This window comes from Catharus ustulatus, chromosome 2 (genome assembly GCF_009819885.2).
Source record: "Catharus ustulatus isolate bCatUst1 chromosome 2, bCatUst1.pri.v2, whole genome shotgun sequence".
Classification (NCBI taxonomy): domain Eukaryota; kingdom Metazoa; phylum Chordata; class Aves; order Passeriformes; family Turdidae; genus Catharus; species Catharus ustulatus.
Window position 1 is genome coordinate 46,496,731 of NC_046222.1, and position 27,420 is coordinate 46,524,150.

Genomic DNA, 27,420 nt, shown 5'->3' on the forward strand with positions numbered 1-27,420 from the left:
GCAGTTTTTGATGTGAGTAATTGAGAATGTACTTCTCATTAAAATCTGAGTGTTGAGTAGGAAGTTTCACTTGTTTTCAATAGCTACAGTTCATAGGAGAAGCTTGTGTTTCTTCTAGAAACTTGATAAAAATGAACTGAACTACAATTTAGTAGTCCTCATCAATGAGGTTAGAGATAATTACAAATTTTCATGGGTTATGAGAATATAATTGCATAGAATGAAAGCTAAATTAAATATCTCATCTAATTAAAGGGCTGTGTTAAACTGTAATTAAAACTGGGGTGCCAAATACTGTTTACTTTTGAAGTCAGATTATTTTGTGATATGAAAGTAAATATGAAAGGGGAGAAATTATGTTGGGGAAGGGGCTCGAAAACCTTTGACTAACAGTCATGGATGTGTTCCCACATATGTCTTAAGATTTTGCAAAGCTTGATCTAAGATAAGAGGTAACAGTTTATTTTTAAGTGGATAAGGGCACTGTGTTCCCTAAGAAACATTTAATTTGCATTTTAACTCGCTGAAGAACATAAATTGCAACTCCTGCATTTTTGATTTATGGTAAAGGAAGATCAAGAAAATCTGGGTGCAGTCCAGTAATGCTTTTACTTTATAGTAGAATTGAAATATATTGAGTGGGGTTTTTTAAAATAAACTTGAAACGTATGCATGCTATAGTTGGAGTGACTGGAAGCTGTTTCTTCCAGTTGCTTTCAAAGTCTTAAATAGTTCACTGACAGAATTTCTAAAATACTGACAATATCATGGGCAGTCCAGTAAATACTTTCGGTGTTATTTTTGCCACACAGTTTCTTAGAAAAGTCAGTGGTTTAAAAGACTAGATTGCAGTGTTTCCTGTGAGATTTAGTTTCAAAAGCTCAAAATAAAAGCTGCTTGTAGCAATTGCCTGCAAAACTAATTTCTTCTGGCTTTTAATTTCTGTTGACGCTTTCTATTCTGTAACCTATGAAGTCTACAGTTTGATGAATTTTGTGGAACAAGCTACAGTACCACTAGGGGACAGCAGAACATAATAATTTTTGAAGCACCCTGATGCTCACTTTTTTTCCCAAACTGTTTTTCCAAACATAATGTCTAAGTTGTATGGCATTAAAAAAGTGTACAGGGATATTTTTCTTCAGTCATCATTGCATTGGTGAGACAGGACACCAAAAAGTTGATTTTATCTTTTTATTCATGCATAAATGCCTTCAATTTTGGATGTACCTGTATCCTGGCAAGTCTCAGTAATTAATTTCTTTCTTTCCTGGCATTACATTAATCTCTCCACTTAATTTTTTTTTTTTTTTTCTTCAGATATGGCTATTAAAAACTGCTGCTTGAGTTTAGTGATTTTTCTGTCATGAGTCTTTTTTTTAAAGACACTGACACTGGAATGCTAAACAGAGAAAATATTTTTTGTTCTGCAGTTTTTATCTGGGATATGTCCAGAACTATATAATATTTAGGTCTGACTGGCTCAGACTTCTGATGATATTTAAACCAACCTAGCTGGTTAAGTTTCTTAGGTGCTTAAACTGATTTAGGAGAGTAATTGTAATTTTGTTGTTGTCATTAAGCACAGTGTGCATACAGGCATGCTTCTTTGCTTTTAGTAAATTATATTTCTGAAAACAAATGGAATAATAAAACTCCATCTTCCCAAAGCAGAATACTCTGTTACCTGTCATTTTTGTAGTGGCTGGTATGGTGCTTAGATGCAAGGAGGTATGACTAAAGGCTTTTAAGAAGAATGTGTTTTTTGATGCTTTATGAGTGATGGAGGACACACAGATCTGTCAAATTATGGACAGGTGAAAGGAGCAGGTTGTAGAATGGTTTTATTCTGTCATGTAGTCTAAGCTTTGAAGCTCATTAATGCTCATCAGGGCTCTCCTTAAGTAATTGAACATTATATGTGTGAAACTGAGACTAATCAGCCTTAAGAGTGATGTGGTGATAAAGCATTTGAAAATGCGAGTGACTTAACAGTACCTTTTTCAATGCTGGAAGCTTGATTTTTATTTCTTTTTTTAATCGGGAAAAATATTTCAGGGATATGTTCTTGGGTCCTGAATTATCAGGACAGCCAAGAATAACAACTACTTGTTTTGATTTTTCTGTTTTTAAGACCCACTGAAGGACTTTTTATGTGCTTTAAAAATAAATGCTGTATTAAGACCATCTCATATTATATTGCAGTCAAGTCATCATCCTAACCCAGGTTAAGCAAAAATAGCTGCCGGTGGAGGTCACAAGACATTGTTGACACCACATTTAACTTGGAATTCACTTTATTAAGTTCTCTAAAATTAACCACTGTATCCTAGCTACATTCTTGACAGTGGCCTCTGGTGCTGCAGTTGTACTGACTGGCACTGTGTTATCAGCTAGAATTCTCTTCCTAATGGAACAGTAGGAATGTTCCTGTGCACTGAACGATTAAGGTTATTACCTGCTGAGGTGAAGCTATGCTGTAAACTGGAATAACAAAATAAATAAGCACGTGTATTTTAACTCAGCACAGTGGACACAGCTGCTGTGCTGTGGGGAATGAATTGCTTCCAGTGTAGGCTGGAGGAGTCAACAATCTCCCAAGGCATTTTGAAACCAGTTTATTCTAAGACTAACTTGATAAGATTGGTGAGCCATAAAAACCAATAATGCCTCTTGTCCATTATGTCTTGTGACCAAAACTGGCAAGCAGGGACATTGACCCAGTATGACAGAATGAAGGGGATTGTGGTTCTGTGGTTAAGAGTAGAACCGAGATGGTTCTCTGAACTCGCCAGTAGGTATAAATGGGCTACTTTCTAGACAGAAAAAGGATTTTAAATAGTCAGTGGAAAAGAAAGAATAAACTGAATCAACCTCTGACTTCATAGCAAAATTTACTGATAATTTTTTGGGGATACTGAACTATGGTCTATGCAATAGAGAAATAGAAGTGAACGAAGCATTAGAAATAATCTAAAGCAAAACCAAAAAATCAAGCCAGTTAACATTTTGTTGTTTAAATGCTCTGTGGGATGTCAGACTGTTCAGAACCCATGGGAAGAAGCTCTTTTTTCCTGGGTGAATCGAGGACTCAGCAGTGAACACTGGCTGTCTGCTGTGCTGGGTCAGCTGTGACTAGTCAAGACTCTCCTGTAATTTTTATTGGGCTGCTTTGGTAGGACTTGCTGTAGATGGTACAGCACAGTTTCAGATTGCAGTGCACATAGATCTCTTGTTAAAGATTTGTTGTTTTAAAGAGAAATGCATATTACAAAAAGAGGCCATTGATCATGTAGATGGGATAGAAATTCCAATATGCATTTATTTTCTGTGCTCATTTGTCATTTAAAAAAGCAGAACAGCAAATTACCATATTATGAAAGAAACCCGGCAGTGTAGAAGTTATGATAAATGGTAGATAAAACTTCTCCTGGGCCTGGAAAAAGAATGGTTTTCTGGTTTGAAGCTTAGATTTCACCAGTCCTCATTATGTCACGAGGACCAGAAGGTATTATAGTTGGAAAAACAAGTTTTGCCTGAATTGAGCCTGGTATTGGAGACATAAAACTGATACTTTGTTTAAGAAATATGTTTAGAAATAGTACCTTATACAGTCAAATTTAATAGTTGAGTTTTAAAGCAAAATATGAATTATTGTATTTCTTTAGAAGCCCTTAGGGGTAGATATGGATATTAGTTTCTCTTTGGTAAAGGATAGCATGTGAGTGAACAGATTTATTTGTTATGTGTATCAGATTGAAATGGATCTGCTCAGAATAAAACTATCCATTCTGATATGTTTTGGATATATTTTATAGATGTCTTATATTGTTGCATTACACAGAAAAGTGCAGCAGAGACAAATGCCTGCATCAATAGAATTTTTTCTTCACTACTGTAGTTGTTTTATAAAAAAATTGAAAATAGTTTAAAAATTAAATATAAATTGCATGCTGGAAATAGTAGAACTTGACTTACTCTAACTTTTTTCCTAATCCATATTATATTAAACATGATTGATAGGTTATTAGCTAATAATTCACTGCCATTTCTTTCAGTCTTTGCAGGGGCAAATATTTTCTCTATTTTCTCAGGAGTCTGTGTTGCTTTTTGTATTTTGCTCACTAGTTTTTCCACATGAGGAAATCATCTTGTTCTCAAGTCTTTATGGAAACTGAAATTATGTGCAAAGATTTAAAGAACGTTATTTTTGCAAAATCAAGTGCTCCAGATTATTTCTGTTCTTTGAAGGGTGTGAATGGTGTGTAGTCAATAAATGATTGACTCACATAGAGAATAACATGGCTTCACAGTGGAACTAATTACTCAATATTTTTGTACTTATAGTTTTGCAAGTATGTATGATAAACATACATACTTAAAATAGTAGTGAAAGTACATAACTAGAGTGTATCATCATGCACATGCAAAATCAGGCACATTTATTTGGATTGGTTTTAATGCTATTCCAAATGCTTGACTTATTGACCTTAATGTTTTGAGGAGAGCAGTCTCTTGCTTTTGGTAAATCTCTAGCAGGTTTGATCTGGATGAAAAAGATGAAGTTGAGCAATTGATCTGGCTTCCCTGATGTCTGATTTCCTTTCTCTGAAAGGATTTACTTTGGAGAGTTTCTGCAACACTAAAGTATCTGAAGGTGTCTTGTTGGCTTGGATGCCGTACTTTTGGGAATAGACTTTGGTATAAATTTTGCAGTGATACCTTACATTCTTCTATGCCTTTTGACAGATGAGATGACAGCATATGTTTATACTAACCATGCTGGCCCAGTTAGGCTAAAATTAGATCTTTTATCAAGTCAACCAGGTAAAGTCCAATTCAAGTTAGAGATTAAAAATCCCTACAAAATAAAAGTTTTGTGTATAGTTGTAAATGTGTGACGTCCAAAGTATTAAAAAAAATATACTTATGGTTCCTGCATGTTCATGTGTGGTAAATGCCTTCAAAAACATCATCACTTCCTGTATATTGCATTTTCTGTAATGGGAAATATTCCAATTCAGGAAACTGTTATGCAAGTATCTTTATATCTGCAACCCTCCTCCCCCAAATTTTATGATTATCTCATCATCACAGTTTTCTCCTTTTGCCAGTTTTTAAAATAGATTATTTTTTCTTGCCAAACAAAGCAGAAATACTGCCTTTAAGTCTGGAAATTTGGCATCAAATTACGTCTTCTGAAATACAAATGTTAGGGAAACATGTTGTAATGCATCTGTTCAAGACAACCTGTATAACATTTCCTATAAGGTCTGCATATGCATGCACCTTATCCTTACAGTTCCCTTTCCATAACTTTTTTTCCAACTGGATATTTGCTTTTACAGCAGAGCACCCGTGCCTGAATGGTTCCCAATCCTATTTTATTCTGTTATGACCACCAGCTCATGTCCCTGACAGTTGAAATGTGGTCCATTTGACTGAACCATATGTTATGCTATTGGTCATGGCAAGGATGTAGCAGTGCTATGAATGTACAGTAATTTCACGACCATAAGGCGCACCGGACTATAAGGCGCACCCCCCGGGAGCTGGCACATTTTGCAACTTTGTAGATCAGATAAGGCGCACCGGACTATATGGCGCACTTTTTTTTTGCCGCGAAGATCTGTGCCGCACGCAACAAAGTAACGAATTAGTAACGAAAACCCGCGATCGTGGAGTTTACTGGCAGGGGCTCAATTTGGAAATATTTTTCACATCGGTGTAGGCTTTCAAAGGCAGCCCCAGGTGCCCTCCCCGTGCAGTGGGCCCTGGCACTCCCGCCCGCCCCCAGCGCCGGCTGGCACGGCTCGGCGCAGCCGCGGGCCCGCCTCCCCCTTGCGGCTCCGTTCTGCCATGGTGCTGTTCCCCCTCGTGGCTCCACGAAGCTGCCGTGCCGTTCCCTCGCTCGGCTCGGCGCTCCTGCCATGCCATCTGTCCCTCACTGGGCTTGGGGCCACCACCATGCTGCCTGTCCCCTTGCTCGGCTCGGTGGCGCTGCCGCCCGTCGCTCGCTCGGCTCGGCGGCGCCGCCGCCATGCCACCTGTCCCTCGCTCGGCTTGGTGCTCCTGCTTGTGCCACCTGTCCCTTGCTCGGCTCGGTGGCACGGCCGCCCTGCTGCCCGTCCCTCCCTCGGCTCGGCGGCGCCGCCGCCATGCTGCCTGTCCCTTGTTTCGGCTTGGTGGTGCCGCTGCCCTGCCACCTGTCCCTCGCTCAGATCGGCTCCACTGCCATGCCGTTCCGCCTTGCTGTTCCGTTGTGGCACCATGCTGTTCCCCCTCGCGGCTCCGCGGAGCAGCCCTGCTGCCCATCCCTCGCTCGGCTTGCCGGTGCCAACAGCCCTGCCTCCCATCCCTTGCTCGGCTCGGCGCACTGCGGCCCCGTCGTCCCCCATCGGGCTGTGTCCCTGCTGCCTCCAGCACCGCAGCCCCGCTGGCCGCGCCTGCCCCTATCAGCTGTGGCGCCGCTGCCCCCAGCACTGCGGTCCCGTCGGCCCCTATCGTGCTGTGGCCCCTCAGCTCAGGCCGCCGCGCACAACAAAGTAACAAAGTAGTAACTCCTCCCTGCCCGCGCTGCTCCCGGTGCCTGGGGCACCCAGGGCTGCCCCCTGCCTTCTTGCCCTTGCTGCTCCCTGTGCCTAGGGCCGCCTGGGGCCGCCCCCCTCCTTCCAGCCCGCGCTGCTCCCCGTGCCTGGGGCTGCCCGGGGCCGTCCCCTGCCTTCCAGCCCGCGCTGCTCCCCGTGCCTGGGACTGCCCGGGGCCGTCCCCTGCCTTCCAGCCCGTGCTGCTCCCCGTGCCTGGGGCTGCCCGGGGCCGCCCCCCACCTTCCAGCCCGCGCTGCTCCCCGTGCCTGGGACTGCCCGGGGCCGCCCCCCGCCTTCCAGCCCGCGCTGCTCCCTGTGCCTGGGGCCGCCCCCCGCCTTCCTGCCCGCGCTGCTCCCTGTGCCTAGGGCCGCCTGGGGCCGCCCCCTGCCTTCCAGCCTGCGCTGCTCCCCGTGCCTGGGGCTGCCCGGGGCCGCCCTCTGCCTTCCAGCCCGTGCTGCTCCCCGTGCCTGGGGCTGCCCGGGGCTGCCCCACCATGGCTACTCCGTGCTCCCGTGGCGCCGCCCCCCCTCGCGGCTCTCACTTCCGGGGTGGCAAATTTCGCAACTTTGTAGATCAGATAAGGCGCACCGGACTATAAGGCGCACTTCCGGGTTTAGGGAAAAATTTTAGTCATAAGGGTGCGCCTTATAGTAGTGAAATTACTGTACTTAGAACAAGCTCAACTCTAGCTGCATGGCCAGGTGGAATTGATTAACAACCACAGTAGGCTTTAATTTATTGCCTTTGTGATAAGGTAACGTTGTTTGCTTTAGTAGTATTGCCTTGGGATGTATGCAGCTGTTGACTGGATCTGATCAAGGGTGGGTTAAGATAGGTTAAAATGAGGCAATAATTGAGTGTCTATTTGGCCTGCATGAAAACCAATTTTTTTCCTCTTCCTGTCTTCACTGGACTATTACCATTCTATTTCTTCATGTTTGATTACCAGCTGTTGGCTCAGGGTGATTTTTAGCACAAGTTTAAGATAGAGTCTGTCATGGTGCATAAACCATCCTCTTAATTTTAACGTGTTTTCTGGGTTTTTTTGGGGTGTGTTTTTTTTAATCAAGTGGAGCTATTTGGCAATCCTTTGTGTTTCTTTGCTGAGGAAATGGTGTTCTGAACATTTTAAAACCATTTTTCTCTACTTGTAATTAGCCGCTACCACATTGTCCTAAGTAATTTATCCCACTTCATTTTTGTTTGCCTTTGGCACTTGCTCTTGATTGTAGGCATCTTTCCTTTTCTCATCTGCAGTCACTGTAAATATAACCCTTTGCTTTATAGCACTAATGACGATTTTCACAGCTTCCTGCTTGTAAGTTGTGATTGAGTTGCAGAGAGGTTGTTTGCCTTTTTCAAAAGTATTGAAGTCAGTATACTCTAGAAAATAAGGCAGATATGAACTAGAAGTGATTTTTTTTTTCCCCCAAATAAGATGCAGTTTTCCATGGACTTGGAATAAATCATATCTTGTACTCTTAGAGACTGTTAAGATCACAGTGCGAAGATGAGTCCCTTCTCTGGTTTCTTGGTCACCTTGAGGAGATGACAGGATATAATCAATTCCTACACAGTCCAAGAAAGTTTGATTACTTTCAGGTTTTTAATTTGCTCTTCTTCAGCAGAGTCAAAGTGCATACTTATTGAATAATAAATCACCAGAGTAAATTAGCATTTTAGGACAGATACTTGGTTTTGGTGATGCTGGACAACTTGAAGGCTGCAATTAGCAAGAACAGGGAATACTTCTAATATTGTCTCATCTGCAGAAGTAGTCCTCCTGCTGAAGAATTATAGTAACCAAGGTTCCTGTAGGAAAATAAGGGGTGTTCTTTTCTCTTGTGTTTTAGACACTATAATGGAAACAAACTGTTTATGCCAGTTTTTAGAAACTTGTCCTTTCCTATGTTTGCCAGCATGGAAGCTTTTAGTATGAAATATACAGAGAGAAAACTTAAATTTTTCACTGAAGCCTCTCTTCTTGAGATTATCTTTTAACACCGTATTTTTCTGATTAGCATATTATGAGGGTGGTTTGTTTTTTGGTTTTTTTGTTGTTGGGGTTTTTTTTGAGAAATAAAATAATACTCTGCCAACTGAATTTCCTTTTTCATAGGCTGCATTTTGCTTTCTTCAACTAAACATCCTCTGAACAGATACCAATCTTCCCAGATGGTATTTAAGATAATTTTTAGCTTTATCAATTCTGTAATGTTTTCATTTTCGTGTTTAGCTCTGAAGAACAGTGTTGTTTTTGAGCTGTTTGTTTTAATTAATTAAGTCACGGTTGTGGTATAAAATGGGCAAAGTTCCTCCTTAACTTCAAATATTTTTGAACTATTGGCATTTAAAAGAGAATGTTTCCAAAACATGTATGGAAAAGGACTGCACTGCATTAATAGTTACCACATGTCTTTCAGTCCTTTTGAGTTTCTGAAGGCATAGCTCTGAGAAATATTTATGTTGCTTTTAAAATTCTTAATATATGGCAAAAGATGAGACAGTATGGGACCTCTCTTTTCTTTATCTGTATTTTAATGTGATTGTTTCTTTACTTAGCTGTAATACTACTTTGTCTACATAAAGGCTTTGCCAGACTTAAAGTAAACATTGAAATAGTTGATGCCCATAGATATCAGATATAATGCTTGGCTCTTTTGGTGAATTACCTGTGGAATGTGCCTTTAGGATTTTTACTTTCTGAAACAATTACTGACTCAACATACAACGAGTTTAGCACTAATAACACAAAACCAGCTTTTAAGGGTCAGAGTGAAGTTTTATCTGGTCCTACATCCTGTTTCAGAGTGACCTCATGGATACTGCTGAAAAGCTATAAAAACAAAACAAGCATAGAATGATTTTTCCTGTGCTGTATCGTTGCAGATTTTGGTTTTGTGGCTTATAGAGAGGATATCTGCACTCTCTGGCCTTTGATGAGTATTTCTTCTGTGATTTCTACTGTCACTTCTCTTTCACAGTGTTTTGCACACTGAATAAAAGATATGATAAAGAAACAATTTAATAATGCCCAGTCAGGCACTCTGGGATAAGAAATACCACAAGCAACAAAACTACACAAAATCCATGCCTTTGGGTAACTGTAAGGAATCTGAAAACATCATTTGTATGGCTTTATATAGTACAATCAGGACTCTCCTTGACAAATGACAAAGATTGTTAAGAGATTTAACAGACATTTTTTGCAGATACCAGATCATTCATGTAGCCCTTGTTGGAGTCCTTTCCTTTCATATCATTTGCTTTGGAGAGAAAAGCAGAACTCTGTTATTCTGTACTCTAAATTGGTGAGACTGGTATTGGCAGCAATATTATCTCTGTCTTCCTGTCTGGTAGATAAAAGAGAATATTTTCATTCTTCTTTACAACAATTCTCTGAGAGCCCAGGCTCTTCTGATGAATAATTGGCTGTCTTGGTAATATGATCATCAGTTTTTACAATAAAATGCAAAGTCCTTGAAGGTTCAGTGGCTTTCCAGGATTTCACTGCTTGTTCAGGTAGTGGCAGTGTCCGACGGGCACCCACCTTGTAATTTGGTTGGGTTGAAGTATATAGAACTTTTGTAAAAGGTACATTTGGTCTATGTAAGCAAGTTATTCCCAACCTTAATTATTGTATAAAGGGTGCAAACATTCATGGGATGTTTGGTCAGCAGTGACAACATCCTTGGTAAAGATAATAAATTGCCTTTAGCCAAACATCTGCATTGCTTTAGAACTCTTCTTTGGAAAGATTGTACAAGCTGGTATTTTTGTATTAAGAAGCTTTTAGGTCTAATAATGAAATGGAATTAAATCAGTATAGTTTTTGTATGATACCAAAGTACTCTTATCAATCAATGTATAGTCGGTACATTTACATGATGTTGGTATGTAACAGAGATTCTTCTATTATATCAATTTTATTTCTATGTAATACTTCAAAATCTGGAAGGTTAAGCTTAAAATTTCATGATGAAAACATTACTAGACGTTTTTAGATTATCTTTAGAAGTTGGTATCCAAACCCGTCATATATAGCATTGGGGAAAAAAAAGTCCTAGGCATCAAAGAGCATTTTGTTGTGATTTTTCAATTCATCAAATGAAAGCAGAGAGCTATAATAAAAGCTGTCAGACTGTTTTAACTGCAGATTTTGTTGCTACTTGCATTGCTTACTGTGCTGTGACAGATAGTGTTTATAGTTTTCAAACAATTCTGCAGTACTGTTTTTGCCAAGTGATAACTGTTTATCCTTGGAGAAATGTGGGCTCCCTGTATTCCACTAGAAATGATCTTTATCAGTTAATGGTAGGATTCTTGTTTGGTGTGCCTGACAATATCCTTCTGCACTCCCTGGTGTCCCTAAAGAGGAGAAATGAAAGCTGCTCTACAGAGCAGCTCACCACTCTTGTTTTGCTTTGTCCTACACATTGCTCTCATCAGTTGGTTATGAGTCGAATTCTGTCCAATTCTGGCATATTTCTAAAATTCAATTGGAATCTTTTTTTCTTTGTAATTAAGGACTGTGCAGTATTTTCCTATCAATCTGTACTCTTAAGAACTATTTCTAAATATGAAGGAAACAGTGTATGTGCTACAATAGATACAGACTTAGTGCATGCAAGCTCATCATTAACCACTTCTTCAGCAGAACTTAAACCCATTGTGTTGTTTGTTTGCTGATGCTATTGGGTACTTCTTTCTAAGTGGAAGTCCTGAAGTCAGTAAATGTGCCAAAAGCAGGAACTGATATTTTCTTGCACAAAGAGAAAATGATCATGAAGATGCTTTAAGCATAAATTAGCTGATTTTATAATGTCTTTGCTAACCATGTATCTTGAGTAATTACCAGCTCATCTACATTTGATACAGCTGTTAAGTATACTGAAGAGTAAATGCTAGGTAAGTTCTTATGGGATCAGTCTGATTGTATCTTTTCTTTTGCACCTGGAAACTGCTTCTGTAAATGAAAGGGCTCCTGTTTTTATGCTTTTCTTTTGGTGATGTCCCTGTGACCTGTTAGCCTTTACCGAACATGTAAGGAGGGAGTTATTTGAGACCAAGGCATTTACCCTTTCGACCTTTCCCTGTCTTTGGCTTGCAGGATATGCAAAGAGAATCAGTTTTTACCAAGTGTTAAACCTTACCTATTGGCAAATGGTGAATGCAAGTAGCTGGATTTTCTAGTACTGTAATCAAAGTCACTTTGATCAAGTGCCATTTGTTTGCCACTAACACTTCAAACTGAGGGAAGAAAAATTTCACTGATCTGAATCCATGTCTTAGCCCTAGATGTTTAGAACTGTAGGTGTAGTTTTGAAATCAGCTTAAGCAGGGATATTGGCAAGTTAACTGGTTTGCCTCTTTTTTTCCCTTTGTTAAGTGAGAGGTTTTGTCTGTTCTTTGGATTGCTTATAAGGAATCAAATGTAAATTCTCATTGGCTGTTGAAAACATCAGCAAAAACAGTAATTTTTTCATGTTTGAGTGAGGGTTCTTTCTTTTTTTTCCCTTTTGATCAGGTACAAAGAAGGTGGTGAAGCTTTGTTAGTATTGCTTCCTTCAGAAGAAAAAGGCATGGTGGAACAGTTGACACAGAGGAAAGTACCTATCAGTGAAATCAAGTAAGTGGCTAATGGCCTGTCTGTTATTCAACGTTCTTTCTTCAAGAGTAATGTGTGATGGGTCTATGAGAATCTTGATAAAGTGCCTTAATTGCCTGGAACTGGACAAATCAGAGAAATTAATTACTTTTGGTAGTGTTGTAGAAGGAGAAGACCTTGAGAGGTTACCTATTTTATTGCTATTCCCAAAGGCAGGATGAGCTGCACAAATCATTCTTATCAGATGCCAGTTAATATATTCAGGGTTTCCCAAAGAGACCTTGTCCATACTCAACAGTAACTACCATTAACACTTTTTCTTCAAGTGTCTGATAAGACTTGTAAGTAATTTAAATGAAATATTTCTTTTGTCTTGTGCCAAGAATATATGGAAAGTGATGTATTCTCTTACTCTCTGCAGCTACTTTTTATGTAATTGAACATGATATTTTACTCTTTCTCTTTTGCAGATTAAACAATTACAATTTCTTTAATTTGTTCGTATATGTTTTTATTGCTGTTATTTTTGTTTCTCTTATCTGTTTTTTCTTTAGTTCTGGACTATTTCTCCAATTTGTCATGACCTCTCTGAATCAGTTAGTTGAAGGACAGGAAGTAAAAGATGGTAATTTTACATACTAAAAAGAGGGTTCCAAGGGAAACCTGTAAGGAGCTATCATATCTGTACAAATAGAACTGACTTTGAAGGAGTGGCAGAAGCATATGACATTACCAGGTGAAAATAAAAAAGCATGCTTCCATTTTAAATGGAAGAGTAATGGATATGTAAGCATTTTTAAATGCAGGGTAATGGATATGTAGGAAACACAAAAACCCTAACTGTAAAAATTAGATCTAGAAAAAAAAGACCTCCACTGAAAGAATTGATGGCCGTTTCTTATATAGCAGCTATAGGTAGGAAGGAGTTTACTGTTTTTTGAGCCTGTCAGTCTGATGTTGAATTAAAAGACAAAAAAGATGGAAAGGAAGGAAATGTGGAAGAAGAATTGAAAACAAGCTAGATGATGTGATATGACCCTGACTCCATTTTTAACACTTAAAAAGTTCAGCTCATACTGTGCCAAAATGTACAGCAGAGATATAAGAAATCAGAGAATTATGATGTCCTGGTTTAAAGGGACAGTATTGCCAGAAAAAGAAAAAGGCGAGAGGGTTTTTTTTTTAAAAAAATGAATAGTGAAAAATTCCCTCCCTCCCAGTTTACTATAATTTGGAAATTAAGGAACTCTCAGGCAAAAGGTATGGGTTTGGAATAACAGTTCTTTACTGATATATCTACAAGACAAACAAAAACAACATCAGCTATGAAAAAAAAAAAAAGAAAAAAAAAATCAGTGGCAGAACAGAATGAAACTCAGTCTCGGTCCCTTTTTCCAGTCACAGATGCCCTCCTCCTCTGCACAGTCCTGATGGAGCAGGGCAGGGCAGCCTCTCAATCGAGGCTGCTGCAGGAGCAGGGGAGCGAGGCGGCAGCGCCGTCCCAGGTGGGAGAAGGGTGCAGGAAAGAACTCCGCTCACTGTGGGCGTCCCAGTTCTCAGCGCTGTTCTCAGAAGCAGGAAGCTTTAGCAGTTGGAGTGCAGGGGCCTGGTCCCACCACGGAGAAAAGCAACCTCTCTCCCCAAGTTTGGGCTGGAGAGAGCAAGTGTCCCCCCACCCCCGGAAGGACAAAGCAGCCCTCGCCCATCCACCTCCTACCCCTCAAACCCCTTCCGCAATCGAACCAGCCCAGCCATCCCTTTGTCTTGAGCACTTAACAGCTAAAGGGGAGCCACCCTGACCAGCTTAACATAATAATGGGAGAAATTTCTAAACCTCCCCCAACCCCCAACAGATGATAAGGTAGAAAATATAAGTTTCTGTGTGAGTGGGTATGAGTAAAAGTTTTACTTTGAAAAGCTGTGGTTTGCATGTGAAGATACAGATATCTAAGCAAAGAAAATAATTAACTGTACTGAATTTCTCTGTAGAACAATTGTTTTTGAGAAGAAACCAAATTAGGTTGAAACTTTAAGTGGCTCTTTGCATCTCACTGCTTAATCTTTACTCAAAATTTACAGGTGGGCATTTCTTGAGAGAATAGAAACAATGCATATAGCACTTGGTGGATTTAAGGATTTACGGTTTAGTTATTTTTTTTGTTTTTTAAGTATTTCTGAATTGTACTTGTGACTGCTATTTCTGTCTAACAAACTGAGTACACAACAGCTGATGAAATAAATGCACCTCTTCTGGTCAAACACATGTATCAGTTTTTGAAAACAGTGAAGTAAGGACTAGAATGCAGTCCAGCAACTACTTAATGACAAACCCAAACAAAACCTCACCAACTGAATGTGGAAATCAGTAAAGAAACTGAAGTCTGATATTTTATTTTCCCTTAAGCATCACAGTATTTTAAAAGGATCTCTTGTAAAACCACTGCAGTAAATTCCCTCTTTTCAAACTTCATATTTTTCCTTCTTAAAATGGTAGTTATTTTCAAGTTATTTATCTTTTATATCCAGTAAATAAATGTCTGATCTCATGCACATTATTTTTTTGTCAGCTAAGCTTTTAACTTGCAAGTAATGGTGTTAATTGTTTGAACAGTTTATCAAAGGAAGTGGTAAAAAACCTCTTTAGCCTATATTTATCCGTATAAATAGAAATCCAAGTTTTTGTACTGGGATAATTATCCAATTTTAATAGGACAAATATTTTACCCCCAATAAATGCATATCATATTTATAATCCAAGTTTGGTGGGTCTCTGGAGAGACATAAATGGCTGCATCTCTTAATGTACTGTTGTTAACCTGGTGTTACTTTAATGGAAAAATATATATATTATATATATATATATTTTTTTTTTTATAATACTCCAAATTTTCATTCTTGTACAAGCCATTATGACATATGTATTATAAATGCATTTAAGTAATATTCTTAATTGGAATCATTATTAGAAAAGTCAGGGATTTTGCTTGATAATATATTTTAACAGTCTACCTCAAGATTCAGTTTTTCAATCTGCAAAACAAATGAATAGAATTTATAACATCCTAATGAAGACGAATGCTTTTACTTAGAATTGTCTGCCTAATGGGTTAAGATTTAAAAGATTTAGCACTGTCCTTGTAAGAGGCTAACTAAAATCCTTAAAAAGTTATTCTTGTAATTGCTTGTTGATTGCAAACCAATTGAATTCAAGAAGCCTTTAACTACAAATTTTCTCATGCTGTTTACTTCCAGCCAGTTTCCCAGTCAATACAACCCCAGTGTATTTTGTCAGTTTATAAATTGTTCAAGAAGTTGCATGAACCCATGGATCATGTTTAGGCCTTGTGGTGAAGCCTTCTCCTTGTTGTTGTTTGTGCTTACTCACCTAGGTATAGATTCTTAAGAATTCTAACTTGGGGAATTAGAAGATAATGAACATTGCTCACTGCTAGCAGAGTTTAACTCTTCAAGTTTCTGGAATTCGCTCTGAAAGCTTTTCTTCAAAGGCTTGTTTCTAAAGCATTGTTGTCTATTCAAGAGTTTGCTTTACTGTTCTTATTAATCTGTTGTCTGGTATAGTGTTCATAAGAACTCTGTTACTTTTCTTATTTTGTATTTTTTGATTTGCAAACTATTTTTAATGTTTTATATTTTATATAGACAGACCTTCTAAAACAGTTCCATAATTTGAAAGTAGAGAAAGGAAGAACTTTTCTGTTTTCCTCAATACCTGTTCAGAAGTCTAGGGTTTAGGCTCTTTCCTTAATTTTCAGTGTTAGATCTAAGCTGCCTGTAGAGGTTTTCAGTAAACTAGTCCATACTAATCAGCACAAGCTTCCAGTTTACAGGTAGTGCTTTTAACAGTACATAACTTCTTCATTGTTCAAACAGAGCAAGAGAATGTGCAAAATATGCAGTAATAAATATAATATCTTAGAGCATTCAAATATGGCAAAAAGATACTCTGAAAGTAATAAACGGTATGTACATTTTTTACAGGAGTCTGTAATCTCCAAGTTTTCCATGCAAGCTGTAAACTTAAATTATTTTTGATAGTATTTTGAAGTTACTTTGTTGCATCCAACGTTGTTGGGTAAAAAGTTAAGAGCTGCTTCCTCAAGGGTTACCATAACAGATTTTGTGTCTGGAAAATTTTACCAAAGGAATTGCTAGTGTATAGATAAACATGATGCAATATCGCTTTCTTTAATACTACGGCTGAAAAAGGTGTTTTTTGAGGAAAACAGCAATAACGTTTTTTTCCCTCTTTTTTCTTTCTCACAGTGGATAATACTTGGATGTGTATTCCACATGTTGGTAGTATTAATATAGGGGATCTGTTAAAACTCACTGCCTCCCAGTTGCCATGGTTACTGTAAGACAATCCATTGGTGTACACCTGTGTGTGATCTGCTGGGTGAGCCTTCCTTGGGTGCCAGCCTTCCCCCTCCCTCCAGCCTTCAGGTAGTCTAAGTGTGACTATGGAGAGCCACGTTCCAGACTGAGAGCACGGCGCAAAACCTGCTGTGCTGCTACTTGGAAGCTGGGTGGGATATGGAACATCAGGGCAACAGGATCTTTTAGGTGGTTGTTGATCTCTTTTGCTTAAATTCTGTTTCGGAGAAGAGTGGGGAAAAGACAATGTCTAGTTAAAATAGTGCTTGTATCCTAGTATTAAAACCAGGGAAAATGAGACGAGATCAAACTGTGTATCAACCAGGAAATTTGGAGATTCCTGTCTGATTAAATCATAAGGTCAAGCAAGCTGGGTTCATGTTTGCATCATGGCACAGTCAAGTGTGGCCATTTATGCAACTGGTAGGCAAAACCATGGCTTGAGAAAGTTGTACTGCTCCTTAGAGGTAAGATACATGATCACAGACTTAGAAATAACCAGCCTGCTTAAATGGCAGACAAGGTTATAAAATCCTCTTCTAGCCTTTGCATAGCTGGTTTTAGCTCACTGGTTCTTAGCCATTTAGGCAAGCTTATAAGTTAAGATAATTCATTTTAGTGTTTGGCTTTTTAGGTTTACTTCTCCTAATAGTCACATGTATACAATTTATTGTAAAGAGTTTTATTTGTTCAAGAAGAATAACATGCAAACTCATTAAAACCAAAATCCAATTTAACAGTGGCCAGCTCTTTCATTTTTTAAATCTCAGCATGAGAAGAAGATGATAGTGGGTGATTGTCGTGATGTGGGGTTGGAGAAGAGAGAATTCAGTACTGCTACTCTTTTTTTGATAGTGCTGCAAATTTAACAAACACATAAGCTCAAAATGTGCCTGGGGTACCATGTTCTTAGATGACATTGCTTAGATTTATACCACAATATCTAGCCATGCTTTTAAAAGTGAAATATCTTGTGGGTTTGTCTTTTTCAAACCCTTTTCTTGCAAATTTCAATCAAATTACTCAAAATTTATATGCAGTCTACAAAATGTTGCTGTATATTGTCTAGAATTGTTGTCTTATGCTTGGAGCCTCAATGACATATAGTCTCTTATAAATAATGAATCATATTCCTACAACAATCAAGTCATAGAAAATAATGAGTAATAGCATGTTCAGGTGAAAATTGGAACTTCGTAAGCATTTTGAGTTTGACAGTGGCAGCAGGGAGTAATTGGCAGTCTCAGCTACTCTTTGAGTAGTGCTCCAAGGCCATTTTTGCATTACTTAAAGATTTCACAAAGACCATCTTTCCCTGTTTTATGAGAATGTACAGCTGCCAGATGCTTTCCTGACACCAAATACGACATCTGTTGTTTCTTGCCCATTCTTAAAACCTGTTAATGCTGCTATGGACGATAATTAAACTGATGAATCATATTTTGCTTCTGACTAAGCTGTGTTAGGTGTTGTGTATTTGCTTATTTTCTTTAGGTCCTTACAAATAATATTCTTTATTTTTGGATCAAGAAAAAGTTAATTGTTTTACTTCCTTTTTGCCCCCTTTGACTATGAGCACTGTATTTACATGGCCTGAGAGGATTTTATTTCCTTCATCTCAGATGAGTTCTTAACTGTGACTCCAAGTGCTTTTACTTTCTCTAGTTGCTATGGAGCAAATTTCTTTTGACCCAGCTGATTTATTGGAGTGCTTGGTCTCCCATGATTTGTGATTCTGGTGTGAGCTTGCACTGTGCTGTAGCTGTTAACTGTCTGATTGCAGCTACCACTTTGAGTGGAGACAAGGAAAAAAGGCACTGGTTAATTTAAGGGCTTTGAGGTCATCTCTTAATAGCTTTCCCATAACTTAGCAGCAATCCAACAACACTTTTTTGGACTGTCTTACTGCTGGTGTTCATATTAATTTTTTTATAACTCATGCTATCCCTTCTTTTTGTATCATTATCTTTCAAAGATTTGTTGGTCAGTTTGTCCCCCACTCAATTTTTCGTGCTTGGTTTTTTTCTGTCCTATGCCTTTACATTTTTAGAGCCAATTCTATGCTGTCTGGAAACTGGAACTCATGTTTTCTGGTTTTCCACTAAAACTGTAGCTAATAGTGCTTGTGTACACTGTAGTTTTCCCCTGGCTGTATCTGAACAGAATGAAGAAATGGAAATTGTAAGGGGATTAAGTTTGATATCTGATTTCATATCTAGTAAGAATAACCTCCCACCATGTTTGCTAGGCTGTATGATACACTGGGGTGGCAGTAGCAGCTCAAAAGTAGATGAGAAGAGATCTGGGCAAATAAACTTGCTATAGTGTGGGCATCACTGGAATAAGTTTAGAAATTCAGAATCTAGGAGAGGACCTCTATATCTTTTTAGTAGGTTTAATGGCAATTTCTGTAGTGCAGTCAGTATTCTTTATTTACTTGATAGACTCTTAAATCTGTTTAATCTCAATGTCCTTTATTATTGCTCACTTGGCTATTCTTTCTAAGAAGTACAGTAATTTCACGAATACAAGCCGCACCAATTTGACCAAAATTTTGGTGGAAACCCGGAAGTGCGGCTAATATTCCGGGGCGGCTAATCTATTAACAAAATTCTAAAAGCTGCCAACACGGAAGTGAGAGCCCGTGGCAGCCCCAAGCCAAGCTGGAGCCTGGCCGGCCCCGGCAGAGGTGGGAAAGCCTGGCAGAGGCGGGGCCAGCAGTGTCGGGGGCGGGCGGCAGAGCCTGAGCCAGCAGGGCGGGGGAGCCCGGGAGAACTGGGGCTAGCAGCGCAGGGGAGCATGGCAGAAGCAGGAAGGCCGGCGGGTGGGGCTGCCTGGCAGCGGGGGAAGCCCAGCATAATCGGGGCCAGCAGCGTGGGGGAGCCCGGCGGTGCGGGGGCCTGCAGTGCCGGCCAGGGCGAGGAAACGCGGCGGCGGTGCAGACGGGAGGGGGCGGCCGGCGAGCCTGGTGGCGGCGGCGGCGGCAGCCCTGCCGGCGGGGCGAGCGAAAGCGGCGCTCGCGAAAGCGCCGCCGCGAGCCGCGAACGGCGAGCCGCGAGCCGCGAACCGCGAACCGCGAACGGCGAGCCGCGAACGGCGAGCCGCGAGCCGCGAAAGCGCCGCCGCGAGCCGCGAACGGCGAGCCGCGAGCCGCGAACGGCGAGCCGCGAGCCGCGAACCGCGAACCGCGAGCCGCGAGCCGCGAGCCGCGAACCGCGAGCCGCGAAAGCGCCGCCGCGAGCCGCGAACCGCGAGCCGCGAAAGCGCCGCCGCGAGCCGCGAAAGCGCCGCGGGGCGGGCGCGGCGCTCGCGAGGCGCGGCGCGGGGCGAGCGAAAGCGGCAGCGGGGCGGACGGCGAGCCCGGCGGCGGCAGCCCTGCCAGCCGGGCGAGCGAACGCGGCAGCGGGGCGGTGCTGACGGGAGAGGGGGGCCAGCGAGCCCGGCGGCGGCGGCAGCACCACCCGGCCAGCCCCGCCGAGCCGTGGCGCTGAGCTGGGCCACCCGGCCCCGTCGGCAACCATGAGCGGGCCGAGCCTGCCTGGCCCCGCCCCGAGCCAGTAAAGCCCGCTATGCCGCGATCCTGTTACTAATTGGCCAATTTGTGAAAGCTGCGCACGGATTCTCGCAACGAACGAAAGTGCGGCTAATATTCGGGGTGCGGCTTATCTATTGAGAAAGACAGCAACATTGTCGAGGCACCGGGGGTGCGACTTATAATCCGTGCGGCTTGTATTCGTGAAACTACTGTACTTAAATTTCAGTATTCCTGGCACAATGAATCTTACTTAAGCTTTTAAAAGTGCTGGCAATTTCCTTATGAAGACTTTTATTTCGATATAAAGTAGTACTATAATTCATTATGGTGTTTCTGCATTTTTGCAATATTTTTATAAAATCAAGAAGTTTTTTTCTGTTGATTTCTGCTTTGCTTTGGAAGAAATTTCACCATCTTCCGTGAAAATGGAATAAAACAGCTGCTATTTGTCTTTTCTGCGTTATTTGTTTGAGGTGATCTTCACCCTTAATATGGTTCTATTCTGTGCTGTTCAGTCCTTATAGCTCTGTGCATATTAAAACAATGCAAAAGATGTGAAGATGCTTCTGAGAACCTAATAGGTGCTTATTTTGGTATGTTCTAATAATGAAAGGGTTTTTTTTGTTTGTTTGTTTTTTTTTTGTTTAATTAGAATTAATCCAGAAAAACTTACAGACATCCAAAAGAGGATGCAAGCATTCTTAGCTCAAGATCAGGAGTTAAAAGAGAAAGCTCAAAGGGTAAGTCATCTGCTACACTATAGTTCTTGGGGACTGGAAGTGCTGTTTGAATAACTGAGTGGCTCAGACATGCCCTAGAAGCAGTGTTTGGAGCTGAAGAACCACCAGAGATAATTAAGCATTTAGAGAATCTCCTGTATTAGGAGAGAAACATAAATTAAGAGAGAACCAGAGTCTTCTGAGTGATGCCCAGTGAGAGGAGAGGAGGCAACAGGCACAGATTTCTGTATGAAAAGCTCCATTTAAACACAGAAAAACCCTTTCTTGTGTGAATGGTTGAACACTAGAACAGCAAGGCTGTGCAGTCTCCAAATGCTGGTTATTAAAAAATGGGTTCCTTCCTGAGCAGCCTGCCTAAGCTGACCTTGGTTTGAGCAGGTGCTTGGACTAGATGGTCTCTGATGTTTCTTCTCAACTTCAACTACTCTGACTTTCTTGGAAAGCTGATACAGAAAATTTCAAAATAATGTTACTGATAAAAGAGGTTACTTAAAAATAGCAGATCACATTACTTGACTTGAAAAGTTAGGAATATGAAACCATGTAGGCCTCAACATACCCACCTTGATCAATTTTTATTGTCATATATTGTCGTATATGTCACATTGAATATATGTGACAATTTGTCCTTTCTCAGAGTAAAATCCAGTGCATTGAATAAAGCATTGTAACTTTTGTATGGATTTAAATGAGCAGCAGAATAGCTTATAATAGCTCTTCTGGGTAAGAAGGAGAATTATGTGAATGGGTTTATGAATGGGATTTCTTTGCTGTGCTGATTAATGCTGGGAGACTCCATGGACAATAGGTGAATTTCACCACGTGTTTGCCAGGTTTGGGGAAGTAGGGAAACTTCAAATAACTAAGTAGGTTCCTGGATGAGAATCAACTTGGTTTTAGAAGACACTTTCCGTGAAAGGTAGCCTGTGAAACATTTTTGGACATTGCGCTGCCTCTTGCCATCACTAAGCATGTTTGCTGACTTTTCCCTGGTTTTATAATATTTTTAGGCCCTGAACTCTTTGGAATAGAGCTTACTACTTGTTTTATTGAAGCATTGCAACATGTTGTTTTTCTGAGTCTGGTTGGTTCTGTTGGGGTTTTGTTTTGTTTTTGTTTAACTGTGTATATTATTAGCCTGTGAATTCTATAGTTGTATAAAGCCTCTTCAAAACTGTATGAAATCAAAAGCTCAAATTGAGGTGCAGGGAAACATAGTTGGAAGGATAATAGGCAAATCTTTCATGTAATATTTTCTTATATATGTAGGTCAAGTTAAAAGAGTACAACCAAAGGCCACGTGGTGAGAAATCCAGAAATGCCAAAGCCTGAGAAGTACATGATTTCAGAGATTCTGGATTAGTGTTAATAACTTTTTATTTGTATGAGTTAGCGTGGGCATTAATGACACTTGAAGGTATACTGGTAAACCTGAGTGGTAGAGTAAAATGAAAAGAGGATTGTGAAAACTTAGAGAAACCAAAAGTTTTAAGCTTTCTGTTGAACTGGGATGTAAAATGAATCAAGTCAAAATATTTAAAACTCTAGGTGAGATTCATCTCACCTAGTTATAGATGTCCTCTGTGAGTCTGCCTGAACTTTCATTTATAGCTGATAGGGTAGAATAAGCACTTCTGCAATGCCTCCTGGCACAGATACCTTAAAACCCCTTTGGGATGGATGGATGAATGGTGGTTTCTTTGTGCTGCACAGGTGGGCTATGTTATGTGACCTATCTTGGAGGCCTGCAGCAGGGACGCTTAGTGAGTCAGAGGAATGCCAGTCTTACTTTCCTAAACAAGGACATTTAAATCAAAGTGCCTGAGGAGCTCAGTGGGAGCTTTGTGAATAAAATGTCTAAGGCAATGTTCCAAGGGAATGCTTTTAAAAACTATTTTTGGCGTTTAGGTATTCCAGGTTTTTGTAGTGCATAAAGCATTACTTGAAGCAGTGTGGAATTTCAGTGTAAGCTTCATCCTGGCACTGCACAAATCAGAGGCACTGGTGATGTGTCACATTCACCTCCAGCTGCCACAGGAAGTTACAGTTACACCAGTTTATGTCAGAAATGACAGAGCAGCTGGCTGGGGGAGGATGAGAGTTGGAGGAATCTAGCATCATCTTTCTTGGGATGAAAACACCAACAAACCTCTGTTTCTGCCTTTGGCTTTTTAAGATCTCTTAAAAGGCAGAGAAGGATCATTCCGAATTGAGCAGAAGAAAATGATAAAGTTTCAAAATAGCCCAAGAATAAAATCAAACATGGGCTGTCTGTCAGTATTGCAGATACAAACTCAAATTAGTTTTGAAAGATTTTAATTGCCATATAATTTCCCTTTCAGGCCATTTTTGTTGCAGTTTTTAATTTATAGGTAGCAGAGAAGTGTCATTCTTGCAGGCAAGCTGTAAATACATTCATTTTTTGAGAAGCTTGAAGTATGGACAAGTGGTTTATCACAGAAGCGTCCCTCCTTAATAGGGTTTAACTATGAGTGTTCAGACATACTTATGCAAATGTGCCCAAGTAATCTTACATGTCAGTGTGAATAAAACAATAAAATTAATGCAAATGAAGTCCTGAGCTTGGATCCTTATCTGAAGTGCTGGATTCCTCAGAGGCATGGGTGTTATTTTGTCTAGCCTGTCTGTTGCAAGCCACCAAGTTCTTGGCATTTGTAGTGTGAGAAATAAATACCCATCCTGAATGGATGAGATAGCAGTGAAACAGCACAGCTATGCACAGAAGTTCAGATAGGATGGTACTCTACCACCAGGTGTACAGGGCATCAGGCCTAAATTACTGTGTCCTCTAAGCTTGTTGATTTACTTCAAGGTGCTTTTACTTTGCTTGAGAATAGAAAGTTCTTGATTGCTAATTGCTTCAACAAACTAAATGGTTCATTTGGTAGGACACAGTTCCCCTGCTATTGCTTGGAAAGACAGTTTGAATCAGATTGGGGCTCCTTTGAAACCTTTGCAGTTCTTCTCATGGACTGATGCTGCCTTTTGGCATTTCTTGTAATTTTAATATTTAATATGTCAGTTAAGCCAGTTCTGGAAAACAGTTTAAAAAAAGAATCTGTTTTTCTTGCTAGTTCAAATGTTAGTGTGGCACTGAAGTGATGTCTGTCCATTAAATTCTTCATCACTCCCAAAGGGATGTGCAGGGTATTACAGCCCGAGATTCCAGCCACATCCTGTTACTTTTGAATTACTGTCAAAACAGAACATCAATTGAGTTGTGTGCATTTTAATATTTACTACAGTTATCCAGGAAATAGATCAGTAAATCAAAATTTAGGGGTAATAAATTCATAGAGCATGATAGTTTTTCCTTATGTGTTTCCAGTACTTCTACAATAATCTCCAGTGCTTTTGGAGACCTGTAGCTACTATTGAACTGTAATATGTTAATAATGCCCAACCATAATGTTTTTCATAGAAGTTAATGTATATAATATTTTTGTAATGTTCAGTTATTTAAAAAAAGCCTTGGACATGGTATCAAACAGCAGATACGGCAGGGGACAACAGCAATTGTAAAATAGCTGGGAGAAAGTGCAGACTGACTAAAACCAAACTTGTTCTCCCTTATAACTGAATAAAATTGAACTGCAATGACAGAGGTTGAAGTGAACACACTGAAATCAAATTAAAAAATCGACGTAAATAGCTTGATTTCTCTTCTTGTAAAGTAAAGCAACTCTTGTATGCATATGTTTTGTGTTTCATTCTTAGTTATTGTAGGGCTTGAAAAGCATGAAAAGGTGTGTTCCTTCTGCCCTTTATAGTTCGTTAATTTCTAGCCTATGTGTACAAATTTATGCTAGTAAGGTAAGTGGATGACTTTGTCAGTTATCCAACAGACATAATTAGATTTCAACCCTGTAGCAAGCAGTGACTCATGTAGATATTCAGATCTGCAAATCTTAGATTCGCAGGAAGGATACTTCTTTTTTAACCTACTTTTTTTCCATCTGTCACTGCAGAGAAAAAAGAGACTTTTATAGATTTTTGTCACTTGCTAGACAACAATAGATTAATGAGATCTGTCAAATTTGAAGCCTTTTCCTAAACATTCTAATTACCTTTGTAAAATGGTTAATAATTCAATGCGAACCAAGAAGTGCTTTATTCCACATCTCAATCTTGGTAGCAGCTGAATGAATTTATCTCACACTTTCTATGGCTAAAATTAATTGAAAGACATAATCAGGAAGGAAAACCTTCAGCATTAGGAAAAACACAGCAAATGAAAATTTACAGTGAAGTAATGAAGAGCTTGCAAAGTGTATCTCTTAGCTCTGGATACCTTACAATCAATAGTTTTTATTTCAGTTTACTCAAGAGAAAAGTGTGAGTTTATAACATTGCTTAATTGACTGTCCTAGCTTTCTTTTCACCTTTGAAAGTGCATTTTCTCTTACAAGTATTTAAAGAGTCTGCATCAGACATCAATGCTCCTGACTGTTAGGCGTTTCCTTCTCTATCTGAGGTTAACAAGAAATACATTTTTGTGTTTTAAATTCCACATGAATTATTAATGCAGTAGTTTTCTCAAATAGTTGCCTGTACATAACAGAGCAAGGGTGTGATGATTATAGGATGCTTGAATGTAACTCTGTGAGCATAACTTGCTGTTGTTATTAGCATATGATGGTTTCAGCCTCATGGTAGGAGTTCTGGCATGTGTTAGAAATAAGGTTATCAACAACAGAAATCCAAGGATCTTTTCTGATGCTTAAAATATTTCAGTATTTATGCTGCTGCTGCTATGTAGAACTAGACTATGTAAAAGAAGAGTAAGAATCTTTCCTTTTGGGAAGGTCTGCAGGAAAATGCATTGCAAGATTAACTTATTCTTTTATGCAGTGCTTCCAATTTTTTTTCACAAAGTCTGTGATTAATTGATACTTCAACCTTGGACTGGTCTTAGTAGGTATTGCACAATGAATTTGTCTTGGGCAGCTGAGTTGCGTTCATTGACTGTGTGCATGTGATGAGCTGATGGTAAATGCAAGGTAATATGAATCATCTTAGACCACAGTGAAAGGCAGCTATATTGAGTTGATAACTTCCTGCTTCTGGCTAAGATTAAGTCAGGACACCTCAGATTGATAGCAACAAAATCTTTTCTAAGTTCCACATAATTTAGATATCAAAAACTAACTGATAGCATAGCAACATTCAGAAAAACTAGGAGAAAAAAAAAAAATCAAATCAAACCAGTGATGTTTCCTTAGGACTAATTTGTCATATTTTCATTCTAGGAAAACATGGCATACTGTTGGGAAATTCAGTCAATTCAGCCAGTGTGAATGTAATGAAATATTTGAATACTTGAAGTTGCATCACTTCTGTAGCAGTGAGAAGTTTTGTCTGATGAGTATTTTATAAAGAATTTCAGTCTGAAATCAGTGTTAGACCACCTAATAGTGAAATTCTGCTTTGTGTTTAGAGCAACTATATCTTTGTTTCTTTTGTTGGTAATTGAATGGTGTCTTTTTTGTTAAATACTTTCATTTTTCTTTCAGTGTTTTGTATCCTACTTGCGTTCAGTTTACTTAATGAAGAACAAGGAAGTATTCGATGTTTTCAAATTGCCTCTAGCAGAGTACGCCCTGTAAGTATGGTCAACTTAAAATACGAAAGCTGTATAGTGAGAAGTTTTGCAGTCTTTAAATAGCTGTTTTGATTGTGTTAACACATGGAATCAGACTTCTAGTCTTCTAGTGTAGTTTCATCTTCATCCTGAGCTTTTGCATATTTTCAAAGAGCATTCTAGAGGGAAATTATGTGTAAAAGCAATATATAGCTGAACAGAGAAATAATTTAGAGCAGAAGGTACATTTGCTATATACACTACGAGACATAACTTCTTAAGTAAAAGGATAGAGAATAATGTTTTGTTGTTTCCCCCCTCCCCCCACATTTACCCTTCAGTCTCATAGCTAAATACCTACCTGTAAAGTGTATTATTTAAAAAGAAATTGAACTATCTAAAGATGTTGTATTGCAGTCTCTTTGAGTGCAAGTTGGACATTTCTCCTTGCCCATCAATTACTTTTCAGAAGATTCAGTGCGTTTGGTAAAGATGAAGCATCTGCACTAGACTGAAAAGCATCTATTTTACTATGTCTATTTTTGTACATATATGTGAATCATTCCATATTTTGTATGGGAGGGAAATTAATTTTGACAGGTTGACTTTACAGATGACAGCCCCTTGAAATTGTTTTAAGACGTGACGTTTTTGAAATCTCGTGGGACATAAGGTAGTCGTAAGGGAGCAGGAAGGTGTTCAAAGGTTCATAGTAAATTAATTTGATATGTGTGGAATTTCATAGAGAAGGCTAACTTCCCAGCATGTGGCATAATGAACTAAAATGTGACAAATTACTAGGCTTTGGAACACCTGGTCTTTCTGTGCTGTGCTGCCATTAACATGATTACGTTTTTTTAAGATATATAAACCTATTATTAGAAATGCTGTTTATCTTCATGGACTGAGACATTTTGAAAAAGGAGAACTAGCATAAGCTCAAATTTTTGCT

General features: G+C 39.5%; 1 protein-coding gene across 1 annotated transcript in view; it reads left to right on the plus strand.

Moving 5' to 3' along the window:
* DDX10 (DEAD-box helicase 10) overlaps positions 1–27,420 on the plus strand; it is a 169,536-nt gene that overhangs the window by 16,406 nt on the left and 125,710 nt on the right. Inside the window, exons 10-12 of the mRNA XM_033053165.2 lie at positions 12,116–12,217; positions 20,779–20,866; positions 26,401–26,489. Of these exons, the coding sequence (XP_032909056.1) occupies positions 12,116–12,217; positions 20,779–20,866; positions 26,401–26,489 (279 nt within the window). The remainder of the gene's footprint in view (positions 1–12,115; positions 12,218–20,778; positions 20,867–26,400; positions 26,490–27,420) is intronic.